General features: G+C 46.1%; 7 protein-coding genes and 1 pseudogene across 8 annotated transcripts; 4 read left to right on the forward strand and 4 right to left on the reverse strand.

Moving 5' to 3' along the window:
* Nucleotides 1-630: 630 nt before the first annotated feature.
* BO80DRAFT_354449 (cytidine deaminase) lies at nt 631-1,528 on the forward strand (the record flags this gene model as incomplete). The annotated part of the gene is made up of 5 exons (XM_025715702.1): nt 631-715; nt 803-936; nt 1,105-1,190; nt 1,333-1,414; nt 1,487-1,528. The coding sequence occupies 5 exons, from the start codon at nt 631-633 to the stop codon at nt 1,526-1,528; spliced, it is 429 nt and encodes a 142-aa protein (XP_025575804.1).
* Nucleotides 1,529-2,213: 685 nt separating this feature from the next.
* On the reverse strand, nt 2,214-7,122 carry BO80DRAFT_380890 (vacuolar protein sorting/targeting protein 10). Its single transcript, XM_025716819.1, has 2 exons — nt 3,146-7,122; nt 2,214-3,063 (listed from the first exon to the last, which is right to left on the reverse strand). The coding sequence occupies exons 1-2, from the start codon at nt 6,952-6,954 to the stop codon at nt 2,424-2,426; spliced, it is 4,449 nt and encodes a 1,482-aa protein (XP_025575805.1). The 5' UTR covers nt 6,955-7,122; the 3' UTR covers nt 2,214-2,423.
* A 1,458-nt stretch (nt 7,123-8,580) lies between these two features.
* BO80DRAFT_473752 (uncharacterized protein) lies at nt 8,581-9,447 on the reverse strand (the record flags this gene model as incomplete). The annotated part of the gene is made up of 1 exon (XM_025723175.1): nt 8,581-9,447. A coding segment is annotated over one exon (867 nt), but the record flags the coding sequence as incomplete, so codon positions are not given.
* A 2,265-nt stretch (nt 9,448-11,712) lies between these two features.
* Nucleotides 11,713-14,874, reverse strand: BO80DRAFT_405904 (exocyst subunit SEC10). Its single transcript, XM_025717737.1, has 2 exons — nt 12,540-14,874; nt 11,713-12,489 (listed from the first exon to the last, which is right to left on the reverse strand). The coding sequence occupies exons 1-2, from the start codon at nt 14,718-14,720 to the stop codon at nt 11,980-11,982; spliced, it is 2,691 nt and encodes an 896-aa protein (XP_025575807.1). The 5' UTR covers nt 14,721-14,874; the 3' UTR covers nt 11,713-11,979.
* A 695-nt stretch (nt 14,875-15,569) lies between these two features.
* Nucleotides 15,570-17,113, forward strand: BO80DRAFT_424687 (ditrans,polycis-polyprenyl diphosphate synthase). The gene is made up of 2 exons (XM_025719337.1): nt 15,570-16,146; nt 16,250-17,113. Exons 1-2 carry the CDS (start codon nt 15,657-15,659, stop codon nt 16,846-16,848), a joined length of 1,089 nt encoding a protein of 362 aa, XP_025575808.1. The 5' UTR covers nt 15,570-15,656; the 3' UTR covers nt 16,849-17,113.
* Nucleotides 17,114-17,327: 214 nt separating this feature from the next.
* BO80DRAFT_405910 (uncharacterized protein) lies at nt 17,328-18,552 on the reverse strand. The gene is made up of 2 exons (XM_025717738.1): nt 18,249-18,552; nt 17,328-18,176 (listed from the first exon to the last, which is right to left on the reverse strand). The coding sequence occupies exons 1-2, from the start codon at nt 18,434-18,436 to the stop codon at nt 17,528-17,530; spliced, it is 837 nt and encodes a 278-aa protein (XP_025575809.1). The 5' UTR covers nt 18,437-18,552; the 3' UTR covers nt 17,328-17,527.
* Nucleotides 18,553-19,510: 958 nt separating this feature from the next.
* BO80DRAFT_t141 lies at nt 19,511-19,637 on the forward strand (annotated as a pseudogene). The gene has a single exon. The product of its transcript is annotated as a tRNA-OTHER (tRNA).
* A 970-nt stretch (nt 19,638-20,607) lies between these two features.
* BO80DRAFT_424688 (ELMO/CED-12 family protein) lies at nt 20,608-23,421 on the forward strand. The gene is made up of 3 exons (XM_025719338.1): nt 20,608-21,077; nt 21,179-22,544; nt 22,617-23,421. Exons 1-3 carry the CDS (start codon nt 20,814-20,816, stop codon nt 23,078-23,080), a joined length of 2,094 nt encoding a protein of 697 aa, XP_025575810.1. The 5' UTR covers nt 20,608-20,813; the 3' UTR covers nt 23,081-23,421.
* The last annotated feature ends 164 nt before the right edge of the window (nt 23,422-23,585 follow it).

Raw genomic sequence — 23,585 nt, forward strand, 5'->3', positions numbered from 1 at the left:
ATTTCTCCACCATTCTTTGCCGATCTTTGTTGATTTCTTCTTGTTTACAACGTTTCCGGTTGAGGCGCTTCGTATGATACCTATAGCCATGTTAGAGTTAGATTTCAACTCTCTTTTAAAACATCAATCTGGTATTGGTGCAGATGAGGAAAAACGGTGTTGACTTGTTGACGTGTTCTATGTCTACTATTCTTTGATGTTTATGACTCTATCCTTTCTCCCTGTGTTAGTTATTCTTTTCCTTTTGTGCATATGTCCGCCTCGGTCCTGGAGAGGCATTTTACGGTTTTTAGTGATGACATCATGGGTAATCTTGGGAAGTGATATTCGGGCGGATCCAGATAAAGAAGAGAAGCAGAAGCAGATATCCGGGAAAAGCACATAGATTAGATATATAGGTGGATAATTGGATGCCTATTGTTTGTGTTAGTTGACTATCACCAATCTCCTGAGTCACGGAGGGGTAAAGAAGGGTATCACTTCCCTCACGATAAGAGCGGGGTGCCAACAAACGGACTTCCCCGGTCCAGATGACCCTGCCTGCCTGTCCTCCACCCCGACACAAATACAAAATAGCTACCTGTCCCATTTTCCCTCATCCTCACCTTCTCTACCACTTGTTGAATCAATATGGCATCCACCGCCGACCACCTCTCGGCCCAAGAGCTCGAGACTCTCTCCTCCAAGGCCATCGCTGCCAAGGCCACTGCATACTGTAAGTCCACGAACACATCTGACACTGTTCGTTCCGAAGCAGTCCAGCGAATGGGCCCAGTGTTTCTAAAATTAACCATTTCGACAGGTCCTTACTCAAAGTTCCGTGTAGGCGCATGTATTCTGACCCAGTCAGGCGAATACGTCCAAGGCGCTAATGTGGAAAATGCCTCTTATCCCGTTGGAACATGCGCCGAGAGAGTAGCTTTTGGAAATGCCATTGTAAGCTGTCAACAACGATCTTAACAACAAACACCCCGTCGCTTTTCTCTTCCACGCCCGTCCGTTGTGTCTTTCCCTCATTCCTTCTTTTCCTTCTTCATGGGATCCACCTCCCTCGCACCTGTCATCCATCAAAAAATATCACTCACTCATCGGACTGCTATACAGGTGGCCGGGCACCGGGAATTTAAAGCCATTGCAGTTGCCACTGATATCAAACCAGCCGCATCGCCATGTGGCATGTGTAGACAGTTGTATGTTCCCCTTCTCTTTCCCCATTCTTTTGCCGACAGCCAAAAGGGCCGTGATGAGTATCCAAAGCCCACCATTGGCTACCGTAAATAACTCACTGAACCCATTTTTCTGACCGTTTGATTTTTTGGGGCAACTCTTCAGCATGAGTGAATTTACAACACCATCATTCCCCATCTTTATGTACGACGGCGAAGGAAACTATTCTCTTACCACTATGGGCGAGGTATTTGATTTGATGCCCCACTCACTCAGATCCTCCTGCATGCATACATAAACTGATTTGTTGTTGTTGCAGCTTCTTCCTCACTCATTCGGCCCGAAGGATTTCTCCCACTGAGTCGTGAATAGGACTTATCTGCCTGGCGTATATCACAGTCAATACAATGTATGTAGGTGAATCCATGCACATCTTGACTCTTTTCTATCCTTTTCGTCCCTATACACTCTGGTGCTGCCAGAAACCATTAAGGTGCCGTGCCAGATTCGGTTGTAGCGAGGTGAGAGACATCAAACATGCTCTTTTCTATGATTAGTCCGGAGTATAGCCTGGAAAATATGGTAGCTCCCCGAGACTACAGATGTATGCGTGACTGTGTGCATAGGGCTGGACGGGCACGCTGACATGATTATCCAATGCTTCGCACAGACAATGGAATTCTGGGAGTAGTCGACATTAGTAGGGCCCCAGAGCCAGATTGAAACTAGCATTACTCTATTCTCTCAATATGACGCCTAGGATGGATGAGGTAATCGTATGGTGAGGATCCAGCTTGTTGGCTTCAAGTGGTCGCATGCTATATGACCAAATGGCGGACTCCGTAGCTGGAAGAGATTCGGTAGCCTATTTACCAGCAAGAAATTTCTATTCAGGTGCCTGACATCGAAAACGGCCCCCTTGTTTCCTGAGCTGAGAATAGACAGAAGGAGCAACAATGAGTCACTTTGTTTGCCATTTCCCTTGCACTTACTGGATGGTCTGAATCGGTCAGCCTTGGCCTTTTGTTAAGCTTTCGTAACCCCCCCCCCCACCCGCACTAACGATTCCAAAGTCGACTCGAATTACTCTACCACGGGGCGTGTATACCAAATAGGCTAGAACAATAAATGAACGCGGAACGCCAGCAGCGTATACATAGAAGCAAATTTCCAATACATGATGTTCTCGTAATATAACATAACCTCATGGGTGCGACATAAGATTTTGCCGAATAGGTGCAGGACGAGGTACGCCACTAGAGCTCGTCTTCTTCGTCCGCTTCAAGGTCTTCAACACCAAGGAGCTCATCTTCGTCATCAACAACGCCAGTGTAGTCGCCGCGTCGGGCGGCAAATGATCCACGAGACGCATATGGCCTTGAGTACCCCCTGTTGCGTCCTAGACGCACGTAGCCACTAGCGCTTCGCCAGAGACTTGAAGCCAGGAGCGGAAGCGCCCTTGTGATGGCCACAGCGCCCGCGATTATCGCAACCGGTACTGTGAGAAGCAAAGAGTCTCGCGATAGCAGACCCTGGGAGGTGCCAACATTCTCTCCAAGGCGAATTTGGCCAAACTTGCCGTCCCACCTGGTATAGACATAATAACCGATGGCGCTTGCCACAGTAATTGGGGTGATGATCGCGAAAAACAGACCGACACCGCCAATACCGTGCTTCTTCTTATACGCTTCCTCTTTGTTAGGACAAGGTTTGGATTCGACATGATCCAATTGTAGCCCGCCCTCGCACGTTGATTGAGGAAGACGTCGATATCCCGAGGGCTCCCAGTACTCGATTCTATCAGGGTCGTCCTTGCAAACGGCCTTGGCGTCGGGAGGAGAAAGTCCGTCAACAAGTTTACAGCTTCCATCACTCAAAGGTTCATAGTTATAGTCACTGCCCCAAGTTAGTCATCGTATCATTGCCAGATACCAAGCCCCTCTCAAACAAGGGTGAGCGGGTAAGGATGAACACTTGCCATTCATAATCAGCCCACGTGCATGTGCAATTCTTCCCGATGCTGTGAACGTGAGGTTCCCGCCAATTGTTCCAACATTGAGCCGAAGGCTTTTTGCGGTGGTATTGCTCAACGTGGCCGAACAAACAGCCATTGTCCACATACGGATGTTTTGGTTCCCAAATGTAATAGTCATGGCTCTCCGCTCTACTCTCATCCAATTTGCATGAGGTGGAACGGAGTCCACTAAAGTCAACGCTGACAGTGGCGAGCTTGTCTCGATAGTCCGATTTCAACTCTTTGCCCCAAAGGAGAAAGCTCTTCGAAGTGTCAGAAGGAACAGTTGAAATATCGTCAATCTGCATTTCCACGTCTGAAAAGACAAAGTCTATCCATGTGTTTCCCTCGTCAATGCTGTAGGATAGAGTTTGGGTTGGCTTAGACTCAGGCACAATCACAATCACGGAACCGGCATCACCAAACTCCCATATATATTTGCCCTTCTTGACAGACTTCCAGGTGAAGCCAGCATCCTGAGTAATGAATGTGTCTGCCTCCTCTGCCTCACCGAGATGGTCGCCAACATTGCCAACCCCCATCATCAGACCAATCGCTGAACTGGAAGAGAATGTGTCCCGTTCGTCTCTGCGTTCCGTATAGCCATGAAGGTGGAGCGAGCAGCCAGGTATGCCTTGACCTTCGACAGAACACCCGAACTTCTTGCCATCTGCATCTTTTATTGGGGGAGCAAGTAAGGTCCATCGGCCTCCGTCATTGTGAGTAATCATCGTCCTTAGCTTCTTGGTTTCACCGTCCGGCAGCTTATCCACATTACTGACGACATTCGCAACTGCCACACCTTCCATGCCTTGTATCTTTTCAAAATCGACATACCCGCGGCGGTTCCGGTTCACCGCACTGAGGCTGAGCACATAGGAGGTGCCGTTGCTGTTGCTTTTGATGATTGATCCGTACTCGACCCCCTCCGAGTTGCTTACAGTAACATGCAGGAAAACTGCATGCGTAGAACTTTCAAGCACGGTATAGGCCGTTTGAACGGGAACATTGACATTTGGAGGGAACTGCGCCTCTGCAAATGTCCTACCATCCACACTGCTGCTAGCCACCAAGGAGCCTGGCTTATCCGCATTTCGTGAAGCCACAACAATGAACTCAGACATTGTAGCATAGCTGATGACGTCCTCGAAATGGACATGCCAGTCGGAGAACCAGTTGTCACTAGACATCAGCTGTAGCCGATTGTTCCTGTTCTCATTCTCAAATTGCTCACAGAAGATAAGATTCATGCTATCTGCGCGGTTTTCCCTGCTTTCAAATTCGCACTTCTGAACGTAGCGACGAAGCAGTTCCCAATTCTCTCCACGGTTTTTACTGAGGTAGGCATTGGAGTGGCAGTCATTAGATCCACAGTCCACGGCCCCTGTCCAGATCAACCAGTCTTTATATTGGGGATGAAATGAGAGGGTTAAGAGACGTTCTTCGGTGGGGGGCGCTGGTGCCTTGAAAGGTTTGAACGATTGGGCGCGGTCGACTGTCCAAAAGCCTTCAATGCCATCGGTTAGGAGAAAAGCGCCATCACTATTGTAAGGATGAGGAACAATTCTGCGGACTTTCTCGCCTTTCAGCGACTGCTCCCACGTCTTGCCATGATCATGCGATACATAGAATGCGTGTTCACTGGTGAGCATGACGACGGTCTCATCGTTCCCAGAACTGCTTGACTGACGTTCCAGGTAGTAGTAGGCACTGAACTGCTTTGCATCAAAGAACTGTTTTACCACGCTGGGTTTGCCAGTTGTGGGCACATTGCCTGCATCCTTGCAGGGCCACTCAATGTCATCGTCCAAATTTTTGCCGCCGTCTCGGATGCAGGTATCACCAGGTATTAATCTCCAACCGGAGGGTCCCATGAAAGTATCAGTGTCCTTGCATTTTCCTTCCGGGGGCGTCGGCAAAACAGCCGGGATACAGCCTTTGCCGTCCTCGCTGCCCTTGTATTCGCACTCGAAGTCTTCGATCGTACATTTGCATGGCTCCATAATTGGCTGGGGGTCCTTGAACTCCTCATCCACGAAACAGTCAGCATTCGCCTTCCTACGACGGAAGAATTGCTTCTGGCCCATCAAGCAGTCAGGCTCTCCATTCTCATCTAGCCTGGCTGGCCACGTCTCGAAGTCATTCTCTTCGCATTTCCGCTCGTGCAGGCCCTTAAAATCGATTGCATAGACGACGTGGCCGCTGTCCTCGCTTCGCTTCCCGACAAGAATAAACCTCAGGCTAGTGGAGTCCGGTGTCGTTGTGACCATCGTAGGGTAAATCTTATGCTCAATCTCCACCGATTCCCAGATCTTGCCATGGTCGAGGGAAAAACTAATCTTGTTAGATTTGCCATTGTCACTGATTGCCATTACAACAGCCCCTTGGTCGCCAAATTCGTATTTATGTGGCCCATCAAGAGCATGGCGCCAAGTGACACCGGCGTCATCTGAGATATAGAGATCGCCATCGGCATACTTTTGAAGATGATCACCCGTATTGCCAACACCCATGACTAGCCCTGGTGCCGGGCTTGAGAATACCCGACCAATATTGGCGAAGGTCGTGACCGAGTGTAGGTGCAAATTCTTGTCATCAACCTTGAGAGGTTGGAAGCTCCTCCCGTCGTCAAAACTTATTCTGCTGATGATCTTTTTTTCAGATCCGGACTCGACCTCTTTCGGGTTCTTCACAGTGTTAACCATGACTATGCCCTGGATGCCAGCAATCTTCTCGAAATCGACGGTGCCCTCCATATCGCGATTGGTGTGCTCAATATTGCGGCTAAAGAAAGTACCGTTCGAATTGGAAGTAAAAAGCACGCCCATGCTGCTAGATGGGCTGGTCAAGACGTCTACTTGCAAGCTGTAGTTGGTGCTCTCCAGCATCGTGTAGGCATCCTGCTCTACTCGATGCCCATCAAATTCGGCTCGATGCCAGGTATCCGTGTCTGTCGTCACAAACAAAGCAAGTTCTTCAGTCCCCTTGGACTTGACTGCGGCCACGATGAATTTCTTGACTGCGGCCGTGCTGATCACGCCGGAAACAGGACGGCCCTCGTGCAAGTTCACCTCTGTGCCCTCGATGTTACTGACAAAGTAATCGTCTGAGTATACCAGGCGGTTGGCATGTCCGAAGGGGACCTTTAAGCCCGGAACAACACACAGTGATCTGTCCTTCAGACCTTCGGATGAATCTAAGTCTGCAGCAAAGTCAGGATGCCCTACCGCCCAAGAACACCCCGCAGCACTCTCTCGCAAGAGCTTGAGTGTCTTGAAATCATCTGTCGTATAGTACGACCTTACAATGCAGAAAAGCCCGGCACATTCTTCGCTTTGGAATATGACTTTGCTCGAGTCCCACCCATGGAAAACGAGAGGAGCATGCTGCATGGCTGGAAATTCGGCGATATCAAATGATCTCCATGTTTTTGCTTGGTCCGTGGTGACCAAGTGACGTCCGTTACTACCGAGGGCGTAGGCCTTATTCTTGTCGAAGGGATGTTGTCGTATGAACAGGACTTGGTGCTTCATGCTGCCGTCTTCGCCCTCAACCACTTCCCATTCATCACCCCCATCAAATGACTGCAAAAAGTCCCCATTTCTCAGGCTCATAAGAACAGTTTCCGTGTCCTCGAAATAGAAGAGAGCAGAAGGTTCATGGTCCAATTGTGTTGCTGTGATACTTGGTTGATCGGGCTTCTTCGCTGCACTTTGATGGGGGATGAGAGCCAAAAGGAGGCAGCTCACCAGCAGGAGCCATCGAAAAATCATGGCCGCAGAGGATGGAACATTTGAATATGGATAATGAGTTAATTCGGCAAATCCAGCCAGAGTAGAGATCAAAGGCTAGCGAAACTGAGCGACAACAGATAGGTCTGGGCAAGCAAGTTGGAGTCTCACGATATAACTAGGGGCAGTTCGAGGCGAAGGAAATCCCAGTTGATGGATAAGCAGTGAAGAATGTCAATGATTACTGGAGCTGCGTGGCCGCAGGGAAGCTCCACGGTCACGTGGACAGCATTGCTTATCGAAGCGCGTCTAGACCTCGGTTCCAACCGTGCGAAAATGGAGTCGCGGAGTACGAGTAGTGTGGCCCATGGATCAAACTCCAAAGTAACTCACATCAGAGGTCTGATCGTACATTCATTTTCTGGGAAAGACCACGCCATGGAATAAGTGTACAATCAGGGAGTCGCAATGAGAGGACAATGGCATAATATGCTTCAAGCCACAGCTCCTTTATCTCTCTTCACTGGTTGTAACATAATTACTTAGGTACACAGCCTACTCCGTAACTAGTCCTTGTATCAACCTCGGAAGCTACATATTCCTGTGCCAGTCATCTATACTTGCAGTGTTATGCTTCCATATAAAAGAAGCCAATATGATATCTTCTGTCTATTCATTGCAAAGATCAAGCGCAACTCTCTAATCTTCGCCACTAGCTATCTGAGTTATAGAAGAATTTACCAGTTCAGTGATTCTAAGACATTAAGGTATCGAGGCATTAAAGCAGAGGATGGTGAGTTTCTGCAACCAATTAGGAATCGTATCTAAGCCACGCATTAGGCTATGAACTTTGAAAATTATATGCTCAATACTTATTATGGCCTTCAAAGTTTGGCTCGCTGTGGCTTAGACTGCTGGGAGGTGCTAGCCGTTTGTCTATTGTGGCAGTCGAAGGGTCATGAGCGGTTAAGTCCTCGGATTAAGAGGAATATGGTGGGTTTCAATTTCGAGGAATATTAGTGTTGTTGGAAAAATTAGAAAGGCTGCTCAAGGCAATTACCATTTGTTGGCTTAGGGTACTGGTACGATGACGAAGATAGATCACTAGTAATAATGAGCAAGCATTGAAAGCATAAAATCGGTATTGTTTATGTTTAAGAACTACGGATGGCGGAAGTCTATAGCTTTTATTGAAACGAGGTCGTGGCCGCACGACCTGTAGTCTCGCGCACAGCTCAAGGCATTTCGAAGCGGTGAGTAAAGGCAATATTGAAGTCACGTTACCGGTAATGGGCAAAGCCAATCAGAAAGCCAGATTGGTGATTCTTATGGACCAATGAGAAGCCTTAGAGCTGTGAACTTCCCTTACCCTGGACCTGACCTAGTGTTTCTCAGCGCTAGCGCGCTTCGAAAAATAGATGTCAGCCTGTCAAGATCCTAGAACAAAGGCTGGCTAGGGCAAATCCATGAAGAGTATTAAGTAGCTTGGAACATATACTTCTGTCCTCTTATCCCATGTATAGAAAAAGCTCTGCAGCAAATGAATACAATAAATATTTATAGCGCAGGATACTATAAAAAGGAAGGTTAAAATACGTGAGTTGTTCTAAAATAATGATATGACATATGGAAGCACGTGTATATGTCTCTCTAGTGCCAGAGCTACTTCTATATTTGAAGCTTGCACCACAGATTGTTGATCTTTCCTTGTCTTTTATTATCTGAATCCTGGATTTGAAAATCTCTCTCTGCTGAAGGTGGTTTTGTAGCTTTGATGGCCTGGGGAATATCTATAACATGAGAAATAGTATTCCAAGAATTTGCTCGAAGATCCGGCCGCGTTAATATCATTTTCAGCGTTAGTTCGCGCCTTTTTAGATTTGGGTGTATATTAGTCTTGAGGCTGACGGTGCAAGTCTGCTGAGAGTTATTTAGGGTGGGATTGTTGCACGGGACAGAATGCTCTAATATGCAGGAGGGCTGTACGAGGCCTGAGATATTTCTGGTACTTGTGCTGATCTCTGTACCTTGGCTAACTTTCAGAGGCTTTTTTGTGATTTTTTGAGACTTGAAGCTGGGATTTGGAGAGCTTTGTTGATCTGATGTGATATCCCTGTTTTCTTGGGCTGGAAATCCTAGCTCGATTGCTTCGTTAAAATTGTATGGGGATGCTAGGTAATGTTGCAGCTTAAGGCATGCGTCTGGGTCCTGGTAATACTGGGTATCTGAATTAATGTTGTTAAGTGTTGACGGAGAAATATGATGGCTTTGTGCCTGGCTGGACACTGGCCGAGATCTGGAATCACGGATGAGGATAGTATTGGTGAGAAAGGTTGGCGTAATTGGTGATTGGCTAGAATGATGGTGGTTGTTATGCGAAACAGTTAGCGCCTGTGACTGATTGTAGCTGGTTAAATTTAAAGAGAATGTTCTTCTGAAACAAGTCTTCTTTAGATATGGCGCCTTTTTTGTTGAGTTGGTGAATGGTGTAGGGCTTTTGTCTAGGGCAAGATTAAGGTCATCCTCTTCACTAAACCGCTATAATACATCGCTAGGTAATCCATCCATGTTGCTGACACGCCGCGCCAAGTGTAGACAAGCGACGTATAGTGATGTCTTGCTAAACGAAGATATCCCAGAAGATTAGCGTTGTCGATGTCTGATTGTTGGTTGAATTATGTTCGGAAATCGGCTAAGCTGGTTTGATGCTGTAGGAAGTGTTTTTGAAGCTGTAATAGCATATAATAAATGTAGGCTCTATCTGAGATATAGGAATGTCAGAACGACTAGGCTTTGTTTCCCGGGCTTCCTGGAGCTTTAGAATAGCTCCTATAAGCGATTAGTGGTAATCGCGCCTTAGGGTGGTTTATATTAATATTAACTGGGAAGGGTAAGCTTGTTATGCTAGAATTTAATAGCCAAGGCACAGTTAGACTAGTGCCGTTGAAAAGGGAGGAGGGGGGAACTGATATAATCCAGAAGTCTCTGAAATAGGAATTAAACAAAGTCTGCACTGTATCAGAACTTCAAGTATCATTATCAAGCTGTAACTGGTGATCGTGGTTTTAAAGATAAGTGCCTAACATAAAAGTCGTGCTCCAGAAAACTATGATATAAAGAAAATAAAGGTACTTGTGCTATTCCGTAGTGCTTCCATGTTCAGGTGACCCGCGCATGCCTGGCTCGAAATGCGCCCATGATGATAGATAGTAAGCCGCACAATGTCCTCCGTATCTTGTCTTTAATGGTAGCTGAGCAGTACACACAATAGTCGGAAAGCCTGAATGCGACTATGGATGTAGATCAGGGGAATAAACAAACCGCTTATGGGTAATTACATTATATCTAGTGGGTACGGCATGTACTAGTATGTTGCGAAAAGATCGTTAGCTTTATTAGTAAACCTCAGAATTCTGCCAGTCTATCAATATCTCAAGTTGCTGTTAACGTAAACCACAATCGCGCGGCCCATACAATCGCGCGGCCCAGCTAATAATGCTATATAAAAACCACTTTTGATAATTGAAAAATCTCAACCATTGAAGCAGTATAGAACTTTATATTGCGTATATAGACTATAGTGACTATAAATTCTTTTTTAATATTTTTTATAGATTTTTATAACTACATATAATAGCTGGTAATATAAAATACATGTGTTTTACTCGTATTTTAAGATAGTCTATATATTTAATATAGAAATTTTTTTTAAATTGTTTTGAATAAGTCTAATATACTTATCTTCTAGTTATTAGGCTCTATATAGCCTTATAGTCTCATAGAAAGTGTATTTATTGAGATATAATAATTCTAAAAAATAATAGATTTTGTATGGCATTACAAGATGGGCCGCGCGATTGTATGGGCCGCGCGATTGTGGTTTACGTTATTTGCCAGAAGCTGCTGAATAATCTTATACTATTATTTCGAGAGGAAGCGGCAGTGCCTGTGATACAATTGCCACATATGGACCAACTGATCCCACTAATGATTTTTTCGCACTGTACCATAGTAGTAACTACTGATAATCTAGTGAAGCTTTTGGAACTACTAGGTCGTGACTTGCGGCCACGACCTACAGTCTCGCGCACAGCTCAAGGCATTCTGAAGTATCTTAGTAAGCCTCTTATAACGCGTTTTGGTAAGAATCTAGTCAAAGATCTTCTAAGAGGCTAAAAGGGCTCTCAAAGGGCCTTGTCAAGTACTCTTAAAGGACCTCTCAAGGGCCTTGCTAAGCGTATAAAAATACAGTACACGATTCGGACCTATAACCTGAATCTATATATAGATCTGGCTCAGATCTACGGTCTGAATATATATTCTAAGAAGGTCTTAGTTAATCCGAGGCTGAAGCGGTAAGAAAAAAAATTTTGTAAGTCATATTGTAAATAAGAAAGGGAGCTAACCAGAAGACTAGATTAGAAATTCCTATAAATCAATAAAAGGTCTTGAAACTGTGAGCTTCCCTTACCCTAGAGTTAACCTAGTGTTTCTCAGCGCTAATTTTGTATGTAATAAACAACACTTATATAACAGTTACAGATCACTAAGATAATGTCACTGGGCGGCACCTGGGTACAAATTCCAGGTACTTCCCACTGCACTATTGCCAAAGGACCAGGATGTACAGCTGATGGCTGTAGTCTGTAGATACACTGCGCTTGCTATACTAGCTCAAGTAATACTGAGCTGTACTCAAGCGGGGGTGGATACATTCTAGTCCTCCTGTTAGCAGGCGGTATCTAGAGAAGGTAGGATGTTCTAAGCGATCTCTATTATTAGGCCCGTGTGAACAAAGCTTTTTCAAGGCTCTCATTAAATCATATTATCCATCAAATCTGCTCCCTATCATGATAATCCTCCGTACAGGGAACTGCTACTACAAACTTTGAACCAAACTGACGCTTTTCTGGAAACAGCACCAGGGCCAGTCAACCATCAACGTGTGATCAAGGTCATGTGGCGAACAGCATACCCTATAGCGCATACTGAGCACATGATTCCAATCACACATTGCCCCTGACTTCGTGGGAAATTAGCGACATGCTTCAAACAAGCTACCTCATATTAGAGAATGTTGAGCACACTCTGCAGTGCAGCTGTATTTGAATCTTCTCTCCGAGAAACGTAGGCCCTGACCTCCTGTACGCTAAGGGTGGTCTCGGCCTGATCAGAACCACTGAGGCTTCGCCCAGAGCTTGCTCCGGGAGTATTTCCAGCGGTTCCACCAGTGCTAGCACTGGCTATGCCGCCGCGTATTCTCTCACGCAAAGCTTCAGAGCCAATAACAAAGAGGTTACCAACCTCCAGCAGAACGTCCAGCGTACCGCTTGGTCCTTTAACCTGTTCCTCTATGTCCCAGGATTTGAGAAGATTTGTATACTGCGTCATATCCTTGGTGACCATAAGTCCGCCAGGCCCATTGACAACAAACCGCTTGAAGTGATCCAGAAGGAGACTGCGCGTTCCAATAACAATTTCTGTAAGCAGCTGGCGAAGATTGGAGCCGCTGGGTGGCAATGATGTCCTCACGACATTATGCACACGGGTCAAAAATGTGCAAATTGAAGCACATGTCTAAGTATAATTAGCATAGCTCGGTATACCACTCAAGGTCACGGACTCACTGGCGTTTGCAGTTTCTCCAACCAAGCTGCATTATCACCCTCCTTTGGTCGGAAATCGTTCTTCTTTTGACCAGACAAAAGCTTGCCGATCCAAACTAGGGTCGCTTCAATGACCTTCTGTTCAAGTGTGTTGATTTTGTCTTCTACACGCATGGTGATAAGATTGGTCTTCTTTTCCATCTCTCGACGGACCGTGATACTACCCGCGGCAAGAGGAATAAGCAAGGTGTTTATGCACATCACCATCAAATTCGCAATACCAATAGCATTTCGAATAGCTGGTAGGTATGCAAAGTCTGGTTCCACTCTTCCAGACTCTTGTGACGTTGCTGCTTCCAGAGCCGCATCTAAGGACACTTCAATGAACCCTTCTCCCATTACTGAGAGAAGAAGACTCAACAGTGCAAGCATGTCCTTGGGTGTTTCACTGTTCATGCTAAGCTCCAAGCCCCTGCCAACTGCTTCCGCAAGCCACTTGAGCATCCGTTTTGCAGAAGATATGCTCGGAATGCCATCTTCTTCGGTAAGTTTGATATCAGTAGTCTTCGCGAGGTCACTAGACTCCCTCAGCCCCGCCACTTGAAGCAACATTCTTCTTTGGGTAGGGGGAAATTCCGAGGACTCCAGACGGTTTAGATATGCATCACGCGCTGAAGAGAGCATTTCAGTACCGGACTTCGAGAGAGATGCCATAAAGGTCGTCGCGGCTTTTTTCCTGCGGGCATGGAAAGTGGTGAATTTGAAAAGCAAAGACGTATACAGCTCTTCCAGTGTCCTCTTCTCCCTCTCTATGTATGACGACCCAACAAAATATGGCACAAATAGATCTTCCAGTTGCTGGTCGAGAACCAGGGCTGTCTGCGAAGAGATTGCATCTGGATGTTCGGTCAACCCGTGGCTTTTCAAATCATCAACCAGAGCACTTATATAGCTGCGTGAGCTCTGTAAGGACCGCAGAAATGCTAATGACGAGACGCTGTTCGCTTTCTCCAAGACCATCTCCAGTCTTTGTTGTATGGATTGTTGGAACACACGTTGTAAGAACTTCCCGAGCACCTGCTCATAGTACGGAAAAGCCCGTCTGATAATGGCAGATTCCTCTTGCACTACAACCTTGACTTCATCGATCAGGGATTGAAGACTGGGCTCCACTTTCAGAGGTTCGGCATCAGGGTCTGCGAGCATTTCCCAGGTTTCCAGATCACCCCCTACTTCTTCTGTAACCAACTGGCTCCGATCAATGAAGAACTGGTGCTGGTTGACAAACAGAGCGATGACGCTTGCACCACCGTTGAAATCCTGGAGCACATTTGCGCAGTCTTTCATGCCTTCAAAGTTTGCCTTGCGGTAGAAGTCGTCAAATTGCTTTAACAAATCATTCTCCAAAGTCTCAGAGAATTTTTCGATAATCTCACGGGTATTTCGTCTAACACCATCGCCCCTTCCACTTGTGTGGTTGTCTGCAGTTATGGATCCGTTCCCAAGGAGCCCGGTAGTTCTTCCGCCTGAATCATTCCAGCTCTCGGTGTCAAGTCTTTGGCTGATACGCAGTAATTGTCGCGCAATCTGTGCTGATCTTACCTTAGCCTCACCTGTTCCGGATCTTCTCAAATTCTCCAGCAGTGTTATCTCGCCTCTATTGCTCACTCCGTCCCAGCATTCGAGCAAGAAGCGGGCGTCAAGCGCCCGACGTCTTTGGCGGTCCAACTCCTCTAGCCTTTTTCCAGTCTCCACTGCCATGTTTCCAGTGGCCCCGATAAGTTCTGCACCTGGTAGTCCTGCGCCATTGAGCGATGTGTCGAGCTGCTGGAACGATTCAATTGTTTGTTTCAATTTTTTGCCCAATGTGTTAAGGTTCTGGGAGTGCTGTGCCTCCGCCCTGCGGACTGCGGCCGATAATTCATTCTCTTTGATCTCCAGGTCGCCTGAAATTTCACCCAGTCGTCGTTGTGCGTGCTCGAGGGACCGAATAAGTGGTTTAGGGTCAAACGGTTGATTCCCGGTTGCGGGGTTAAGTGTAGAACGACGATTTGAGATGGCGGAGTCGGAAAGCGCTTCAATAAACTCCTTGACGATAAAATCGCGACTTGAAAAGTCCTCAAGGGTAAAGCTGGGACCTCTCGGAAACACCGATCGAGACGCAGCGTTGGAAGGGGAAATCATGGACACATCGTCCGGCATTTTTGTAACTATAAGCTGGATTTATCTGCATTGATATCAACATGGGGTGGCGTTCAACAATAGATTGGGCATAGAAGCGGCAACTGACGCCTCTGAGTGCGCTTTAAATAGGGGTTTGATAAACAGCGCGAGCTGCAGAATTAACCTATGTACGATATGAGGTACTAGATAGGTGGTCCATATCGAAGTGGACGGCTTGCTTCTACACCCAATTACCTAATCACAGCATAGCATAACTAGTTAACTTCGTACACAGTAATAATCGAACAATGCTCTGCACACAATAAGATACTCCGTACGGAGTAGATACGCAAATCAGTATTTGGCCCCCCAAGGTTCTCCGTACCGTCAGGCTAAACCAATTAATGTGACATATATGTCAATACTGTCCCCAGATAACGGCAATTTATTGATGTACCATCTTACTTGGTCTGCATCGGTGTTTGAAACAATGCATTGTAATAGTTCAGACTTCAAAATCTACGCCTATATCTTTCTTCTTGCTCATAAATATGTTGTTATACAGCCTGAGTAGGTGCAACATTTACATCAAACCAACTCGTTCTGAGATATGGCATAATATTATCCAATGCATATTGGGCTAACCCTCCCTCAACATGCTATTCTCTACATGCTGTACTCCGTATAGGTACCTGTGCCGCTGTGCGTGCCTGTAAGGAAATATTAGGTACTCTGTACGCATAAAGCAGTCCTTGGTTCACGCAATAATCGTGCTTGCCACTCACTGCCTGCCCTACTTACGGTATTACAGGTCCACGGTCCGGATTCCACCCGACCTTTTGAAGGACCCACCACCACCAGTTCAGGCTCCCGAACTTCCCCCGTAGGTACTAGTAGTCTTACACATTGAACACAGTCAACCATTCATTGAGCTCTCGAAGTTCCTGAGTGGTACGCAGCCACTGACTCCGAAACATGGTTTCGCAACGAGACAAAGAACTGTTTAGAGACGATGTTCGCTCTCGAGGAAAGAAGCTCAGTGCTGCTGATCGTGAAAATCTTCTAAGACCATATTTGCCAGATCCGTCGGACCTTCCACGCCGGCCACCTCAGCGGCGCAAAAAGGCTTCCCGAAGAACACCTATACGGACATTCATCAAGTCGCAGGTGCATCTACTTGCCTACACCGTTATTCACATCATTTTTGGAATTATCTCTCGAGTCACTTTAAGTTATTTTGCTGTTGTGGACAGAATTTTTGCCATCATTTATTACCACCACCGAACGCCAGAATTAATACGAAAAGATGTGAAGAGTTTAAAACGCTTGCCTGAACATTTGAGTGTCATATTATCACTGCGCAAAGAAGACGATGCCCTAGCCATTTTGATGGACGAAGTAGCAGAGCTCGCAACGTGGAGCGTGAGTTCTGGAATACCCGTCCTAAGCGTATATGAAAAGACTGGTTAGTAAAGTTTCCAGATCTCCAATGCATCCAATTAAGTTGAAAGAGAGAAATATGGGCATCAAATGGAATCCAGACTGATATAAAATATCTATTCGTACAGGTGTTTTGAAGTCCTGCATTCCTGTCCTTTACCAGGCCATTATGACCAAGTTGTCCTCTTACTACGGTTCCCCGGCGCAGCAACCAGCATTGCGACTGTTTGCTCCACACCATCCAATCTACAATCAGCAGCAAGGCGTGGCGCCTTCCAATAGGCATAATGCCAGTTCTCTCACGATCCTTCTCCTATCTGCCACTGATGGTCGGGAAACGTTTGTTGATTTGACCAAGACGTTGGCGGAAATGTCGCAGAGTGGTAAACTTTCCCCAGAAGACATAACCATGGAATTGGTCGATGCGGAAATCAGCGAGATCACCACTCAACCTACTCAGACAACCACATCCGTCTCTCGGGGTAGGACAGCGATGGGCCCCTATCACAATGGCTCCCCGGTGAAGCCTGAGCCTGATCTTCTTCTGGTTTTTGGCCCATTTCTGAAGCTAGATGGATATCCACCCTGGCATATTCGACTTACCGAGATGTTCTGTACCGGCGGTAGGAGTAGTGGTATAACTAATTGCGACGAGGCCGTTGAATACCACGGCTTTCTCAGGGGTCTCTGGCATTATGCTGGTGCTCAGATGAGGTTTGGCCGATGAAGGCGGTCTGTCGTGCTTGTATTCCCTGGACGATTTCTTGTTAGTGTAGTCGAGTTTCCATTTGAAGATGGGACATAGATACAGATATCGAAAAAGAGAAAAAAAAAACAGCGGGCGCTAGCTTCCTTTCATTTACCAGGGTGCTAAGCCGCTTTGTTCGACGATCCTATATAGTTAGTCGGAACTTAGACAGCTTTCTTGGGTTATTTTTGTAGCCCAAAATGGGTTAGTAAAAGAGAGATAGTGAAATTCGCCAATATATAAATAATAAGAAACTAATATCATATGATAATAATAATCATAGATTAATCAAACCTCTTCCTAGTCCCTTTTTTGAATCTATAAATTGTAATAGACTGGGCGGGATATCAGAGGGAGATATCATACCAACACGGCTAAGGTTACTACTGTACTGGCACTGTGATGTCTAATTTACACACAGCGAATGTCCTGTAACGAGGTTGGTAACTGAGCATCTGCCTCCATTAACCATCTCATTGTGAATGTAGCTGAAGTGCGGGGAGTGCTTCCTAAATATATCTGGTTATTCCAGATTAAATTGAGTATTAGATATTCTGGCTTCTTGTCATATTGTGCACCGGGAATAAGAATTATTTGGCCTATCCTCTCATTCCCCTATTGTCCACGTAAAGCTTATTCCAAGGCCACCGTAACTCTCTTAGTCCGGGTGAACTGCCTGCCATTGGTATTGAAAGCCTCGCACGCATTCGAGGCACCTTACTACTTCCATGCCTCCTTCAGTCACACCTTCAACTGCACATGTCGAGCAAACCTTCCGAGCTTGCCCGGCCTGCACTCCATCGCCGTTGGCACTTTCCTGAAAGTTTCTTTTAGGAATTTTGGCTAAACCATTGCAATTTATAGCGTCGCAGTGCCGGAGACATATATAACAGCTCCTTTGACCACACAGCTCGCAATCTGCATAGGCGTCGACAAATTCTAGTGTCGTTGGTCTCCTGTGACAGATATGGCACGGACGTAGGCAGAACGCAGATGCACAGAGGGTTTGCGGTTGCTGGTAGGGATTTGGAGAAATGGTTCTAGGTGATACTGGCGGGGAGTTGACATCTAGGACCGCAGAAACACAGTCATTTTGGGAAGGAATCTTAGTCTGAGACGAGCTTGATTGTAGCGCGTGAGCAATATTTTCTGTATATGGCGGTCTGTGGTGAGTATGTGGTTGCTGAACTCGTCGTTTCCTGTGAAGACATCGCTGGGAAACAAGGACCTCTCTGTGGTCGCCTGAGGGTTCTGGATAGTCGAAGCGGAATTGTGGGTTCGTATAATGAACGGATGACAGGACAAGTCTGATAATCAGGAGATAGATCAGTTACATGCTGCTAAGACATGCTAGCCACTTTGTTCAATCCGTTGCTAACCTATTTGACAGTGTGGCGACATGATCTGTCTTAACTAGTTCCCTCTTTCGTTTCCTTATAATTGGGCTTGTTGGGCTTGTGACAAAGGTGTCACATTGATGAATGGGAAGATGTGGCATGAGGCCTTCAACTGTAGTCGATGAATAACAGCCAGGCAGGTTCATTGGCGGGCAGGGATAAGAAGTCATTAAGCACGTACATTAAGCGGTCATAAGAGAGGTACCGGTTCATATAAATCGGACTATACGATTAAGAAGATGAAGTCCCCCAGACCTAAAGAGAAGGTGTACGGAGTTTGTCTAAGATGAGTTGATGACTGGGATGCATCTGATCTGGGAAAACGCTTCTCGTGGCCCTAAAACGAACAAGGGCGTGGCATTATCCCAAGCCAGCCCACTCAGCTTATTCCAATATAATATACTCCGTACTCCGTACATAGTTAGTTCGTGTTCCAGAGATTTAGACACATACCACTTTCATTCCGTACCAGAGTAGTGTTAATCATACAATGATCCCAATATGTAGACCAATGAGTGGCTAGTAACGACTTGCCAAAATGCTACTCTACAAAATTAATTAGTACTAGTATGACCGACCTTGTTCCGAGTACGTATTTTTCCTACATCAAGTATTTGAGCAAATCCAGTAAACAGGTAACCTGTTGAAAGTGATAGAAGATATACTAAGGTACAATGCACCAAGGCTGTGGCACTTTGCTATGAGTGATAGATGCTGCTTCCTTCATGCCCTCTCTTAATGTCGTTTTGACATTGCATCGAATGCAACCCCTATTTTGTAATGCCTTATTCAATGTGTAGTGACAGGGTTGTGCATCTATTCTATAATATATTCATTTGCTTTGAAGAAGACTTTAAGCTCTTGTAGCATACAGATTAGTAAATACATTCAAAAATATCCCAACTGACTCATGGTTGTTTAGGAAGGGCTGAAGGCTCGCCTCATACTCGTAGCACTTGTAGACTACTAGTTAGCTCATGCCCGTGGATGACCTGCGGTCGTCCACAACCCAAAGCATTGTGAAGCGGTGAGAACTGGCAATACAGGACAATACAAATAGGTCACGTTATCCATGAAAAATAAGAACCAAATAGAAACCTGGAACGCGAATATTTTGGACCAATGAGAAGTGAACGGGCTGGCAACAGACCTAGGTAGGAGCAAACCTAGACTTGCTCAGCGCTAGGGCGCTTCGCAAATAAGTGTGACATATCAGAAGTTATGAAAAAAAATTTTCAAATCCTGTCTCGGTGGCGCAATTGGTAAGTACTTACTTCCAAGCTTATATTGCAGCATCATACTGACTCTTGGATAGGTTAGCGCGTACGACTGTTAATCGTGAGGTTGAGAGTTCGATCCTCTCCCGGGACGTTTTTTTCTTGTTTTACTTTGTGCTAATCTCGTGTTTTTCATCTCTAAGCACTAGTGAAACCGGCCGCGCGTGATCGGTTGCTACTCAGAGCAATTACATTATTTCCGAAGGCTCAGCTGCGGTTCAGTGCACGTTATAAGGCTTTTGGTTGGTCTTTTAACCAGTAACATGACTTGGTCTAGATATTGCCTCTACTTAGTACCGCCTCAATCTAATAAGGGGGGTGTCTGGGCGGGAGGGGGAGGGGGCTGGACAAGGACCCCAGAACGTAGATTCAGACCTACGGCCTGAATCAAGCACTACGTTTGCAGGTGCTTGACGGAGCCCTTTGGAAGCCCTTTTAAGAGCCATTTCAGTGTCTTAGAATGTCTTTGAGTAGATTCTCGGAGAATCGCATTGCAAGATACTTACTAGGATACTTTACTCCGAACAATTCCTTGAGCTATGCGCGAGACAGTGTGTCATGGCCGCAGGAGGTCACAACCTAGTATAATGTAAATCTAACTACTGCGTAGTTGATAAAGTTCCACAAACTACTTGCGAATATAATTCAAAATTATATTTACTTTCTACCTTGTTCGATTCCTCCAGGCGTTGCTTGGTCGTTTTTATAATAACGGACCTAGTACTGCAGCCACGACCTACAGTCTCACACACTGCTCAAGGCATTCCATTCCGTACTTGATTCAGACCATAGATCTGAAAGTATACTAATTTCTGGGGGGCATCCCCTCCCCAAAACCCCCCTCCCCTCAGAGGCCGAAGCGCTAAGTAAAGACATTATTTTAAGTCACGCCACGAGCGCTAAAATGAGCCAATAAGAAGACTATATTCCTGATTTTTACGGACTAATGTTACCCAGGAGTTGACCTTGGGCATCCTGGAGTCCATTAATGGGCTAACACTTGTCCAGTTTCGATTTAGTCCAGATGCGGGAGTTCCGTAACTGCGACTTCTTGGCAGCCCACCCTCCCTTATTCTCGCTCAGCCGGTAGATGATGTGGATTTCTCTGAGCCTCGTACTACAAAGTTCTTCCAGGACCATGTCCTTCGCATCTCACTGCTTGTATCAGACTCGGTCATAGAAAGGGCACGGCTACTGGCTGGCTGACATACCTACCCTTAACAACAACCCGTGCTCCAATTCCGACTGGAGTACGACACAACTTCCTGCCATGGAAACCGGCGTTTCTGAGCTAGTTGAGAGGCTAGGCAGCGATGAAGATGCGGTGCGCAAGATGGCAGTTTTCAAGCTTCAGGGAAGCATTGGGGATCCTTCATTCGCCGATATCTTCATCGCAGAAGGTGGGCTGGCCAGGTTACGCTACTTGACCTTACATGCAAGTGGTAACACCTTGGCATATAGCCTCACCAGCTTCGCAAGATTACTGGAAGTTGACAAAGGCTGGGATCTGGTAGATCAGGAAGTGGTTGAAAGAGTAGGTATCATAAACAAGCCCTCTGTCTTCTTCATAATAAACATACGCATAACCTATTGTATAGTAATATACTGATATATTATATTATCTTCTCTTTCCAGGTTATTGAACTTATAGTGACACACCCATTGGTCAATATTCTGAGGGGTGCAATGTCTATCTTAGTCTCCATTGTGTCACATCCTTACACAGGTGCCAACTTATCACAGGATGGGAACTTCGGCTTTCGTGCATTGAAGCCTGCAATTGCCATTTACCCGCAGTTCCTGGAAATGCTCGTCAATAGGCTTTCATCTGCAGATCATGCACTCTGTGCCAACGCACTCCAGTTGATTAATTCTCTCATGCGGGACTCTATCACAAATGAGTTAGATACAGAGTGGCCGAAATTTATCCAGAAACTGCAGGATCTGGGTGTGATTAGGGCAGTCTACTCTCTCATGCAGGGTACTGCCTTGCAGGATCACGTGCACCCATTGGTCGAATTTCAATCCCTTACCAAGGTCCTTCTCAGGAAATGGAGAGAAATATCTCTGGATCTAGAAAGACCGGAGCATAGAAGGGCCCTAAAGGGGATTTACTTGGCTAGCTCACAAGAACGCAGTCAAGACAAAGGTGTCGAAAACAGTGACAATGTGCGACACTCGAAGAGACACAATCCAGAAAAATGGAGGCGCCTTGGTTTTGAATCGGAAAACCCATCGATGCAGTTTGAGGATACGGGGTTTTTGGGTATGATGGATTTGGCAGATTATGTCAGAAATCATCAAGACGAATTCCTGAAAATGCTCCTAGAACAGTCCACGAAGCCTGCACAGCAGCGATGCCCCATCGCGCGTGCTTCTCTGTCGGTCACTTTGATTCTCTATCAGCATTTTGAGGTGGACAAGTCGGAGATGGATGATGCTAAAGGCTATCTCCTACTAGAGTCTCGCTCCAACCTTGATAGGCTATTTGAGCCTTTACTGTTGCATTGGACCAGATTGCATGTTGCAGGATTGCATGCTTTCTTCCGCCTGTGGAAGGCTACTGGTGCCGAAGTCGAAGATTACGGAAAGATTGTCGAGCTTGTTAGGATCCTTATTGAGTCTGTTGTTGGCGGAGCTCCTCGCACAAAGGATGTGCAAGAAGTGGAAGAAGAACTGGCCAATTTTGAATATGGTCGGCTCCGCGAACTGCAAATGGAGCTACTGGAGCTCACGTATGAAGATGCATGGGGCCAACATTTGCGACAGATGCGTGAAGAACTGTACCATGAAGCCCTCCAGTTCGTTAAAGAACAGAGAGTTCGCTGCCTGTTGCAAGGTGCATGGTTCCCCAACGAGGGTTCACATAATTTGGAGGCAGTGAACGAAAAGTACTCGTGGAGATACACCCAGCTTTCGCACAATAGGAGGTTCATACATTTTGGCGACTTCAATGCCATCGAGGAGAAGAGTCCAGAGCTTGACGCTCTGCCCGAGAAGAGTAAGTGTGCCCCATCTCAGCGTTGGTCGCTTCATCCTCGAATGTCAAACTGATTGCCCCCTACCCTGTCAGTCGACCTTTCATTAGTATCTTCAGTAGTGTCAAATATCTCTGCTTCTTCCAAGGATCACGGGGCATCGACTGCGGAAGACATGGCTCACGCTATTTCCTATACGAAAATTACTGTCCACGGCTACCCACAGCCTGAACCCCCTAATGGGGATGCCCAGAAAAGTAATGACCACGGCCGAGCCTCAAGCAAATCGGCGCAAGGGGAATCTGTGTTGTTGGTTCTTCGTCCACCATCACATAGCGTTGCGTCTGAATGGCTTGATGGGTTGCTCATGCTTCTCAATCAACAGCCTATAACGGCAGAGACAAACAAGCTTTTGGATTTAGTCATCATTTACGGACTCAAAATCCGTTTGTTGAATGTTCGATTCGACGATGTAGCATTCGCCGGCGACGCTCCACAGGTTCCCTCCCGAGATGGTCTCGACGACAATTACTACTATGATGTCTTTGGTGGCTCATAGTAACAGCTTTATTGGTGGATCAATTTGGTGATACATATGTCTATGGAAGTCATATATCCAGGAGGTTCTTCAACTGACGATAATATATGAACAAGGCACACCAGGAATTATTGGCGCAAAGGGTTTTGACTTGGTTGGAATCTCTGTTCCCCTGGGGAATGCGGTTGTCAATCCAATTCACCTAAATAAGCAATCATAGGCTGCTAGGCAGGCCTTGTTCGTACTGTAGGTTTCCTCATGCATACCGTAGAGTGGAGTCTAGCGTGGTTATTTGATGTTAGAGGCTCCATCCTTACTGTTATACCTAAAGAAGAAACTAGTATCTGTTTTAATTTCATAAACTCTTGGATAATTTGACCCTCTATAAGCTAGCGAGATTGTAAAAATATAAGATTATTTAATTTCTACTATCTAGTTCAATTCAATGTACGTACGTACATTGAATTTAAAATGTAAGAAAACACCACGGAGTAGATTTTCTTCCTATGGGACATTCTAGCTGGTA

This window comes from Aspergillus ibericus (assembly GCF_003184845.1).
Source record: "Aspergillus ibericus CBS 121593 unplaced genomic scaffold BO80scaffold_17, whole genome shotgun sequence".
In the NCBI taxonomy this organism is placed as follows: domain Eukaryota; kingdom Fungi; phylum Ascomycota; class Eurotiomycetes; order Eurotiales; family Aspergillaceae; genus Aspergillus; species Aspergillus ibericus.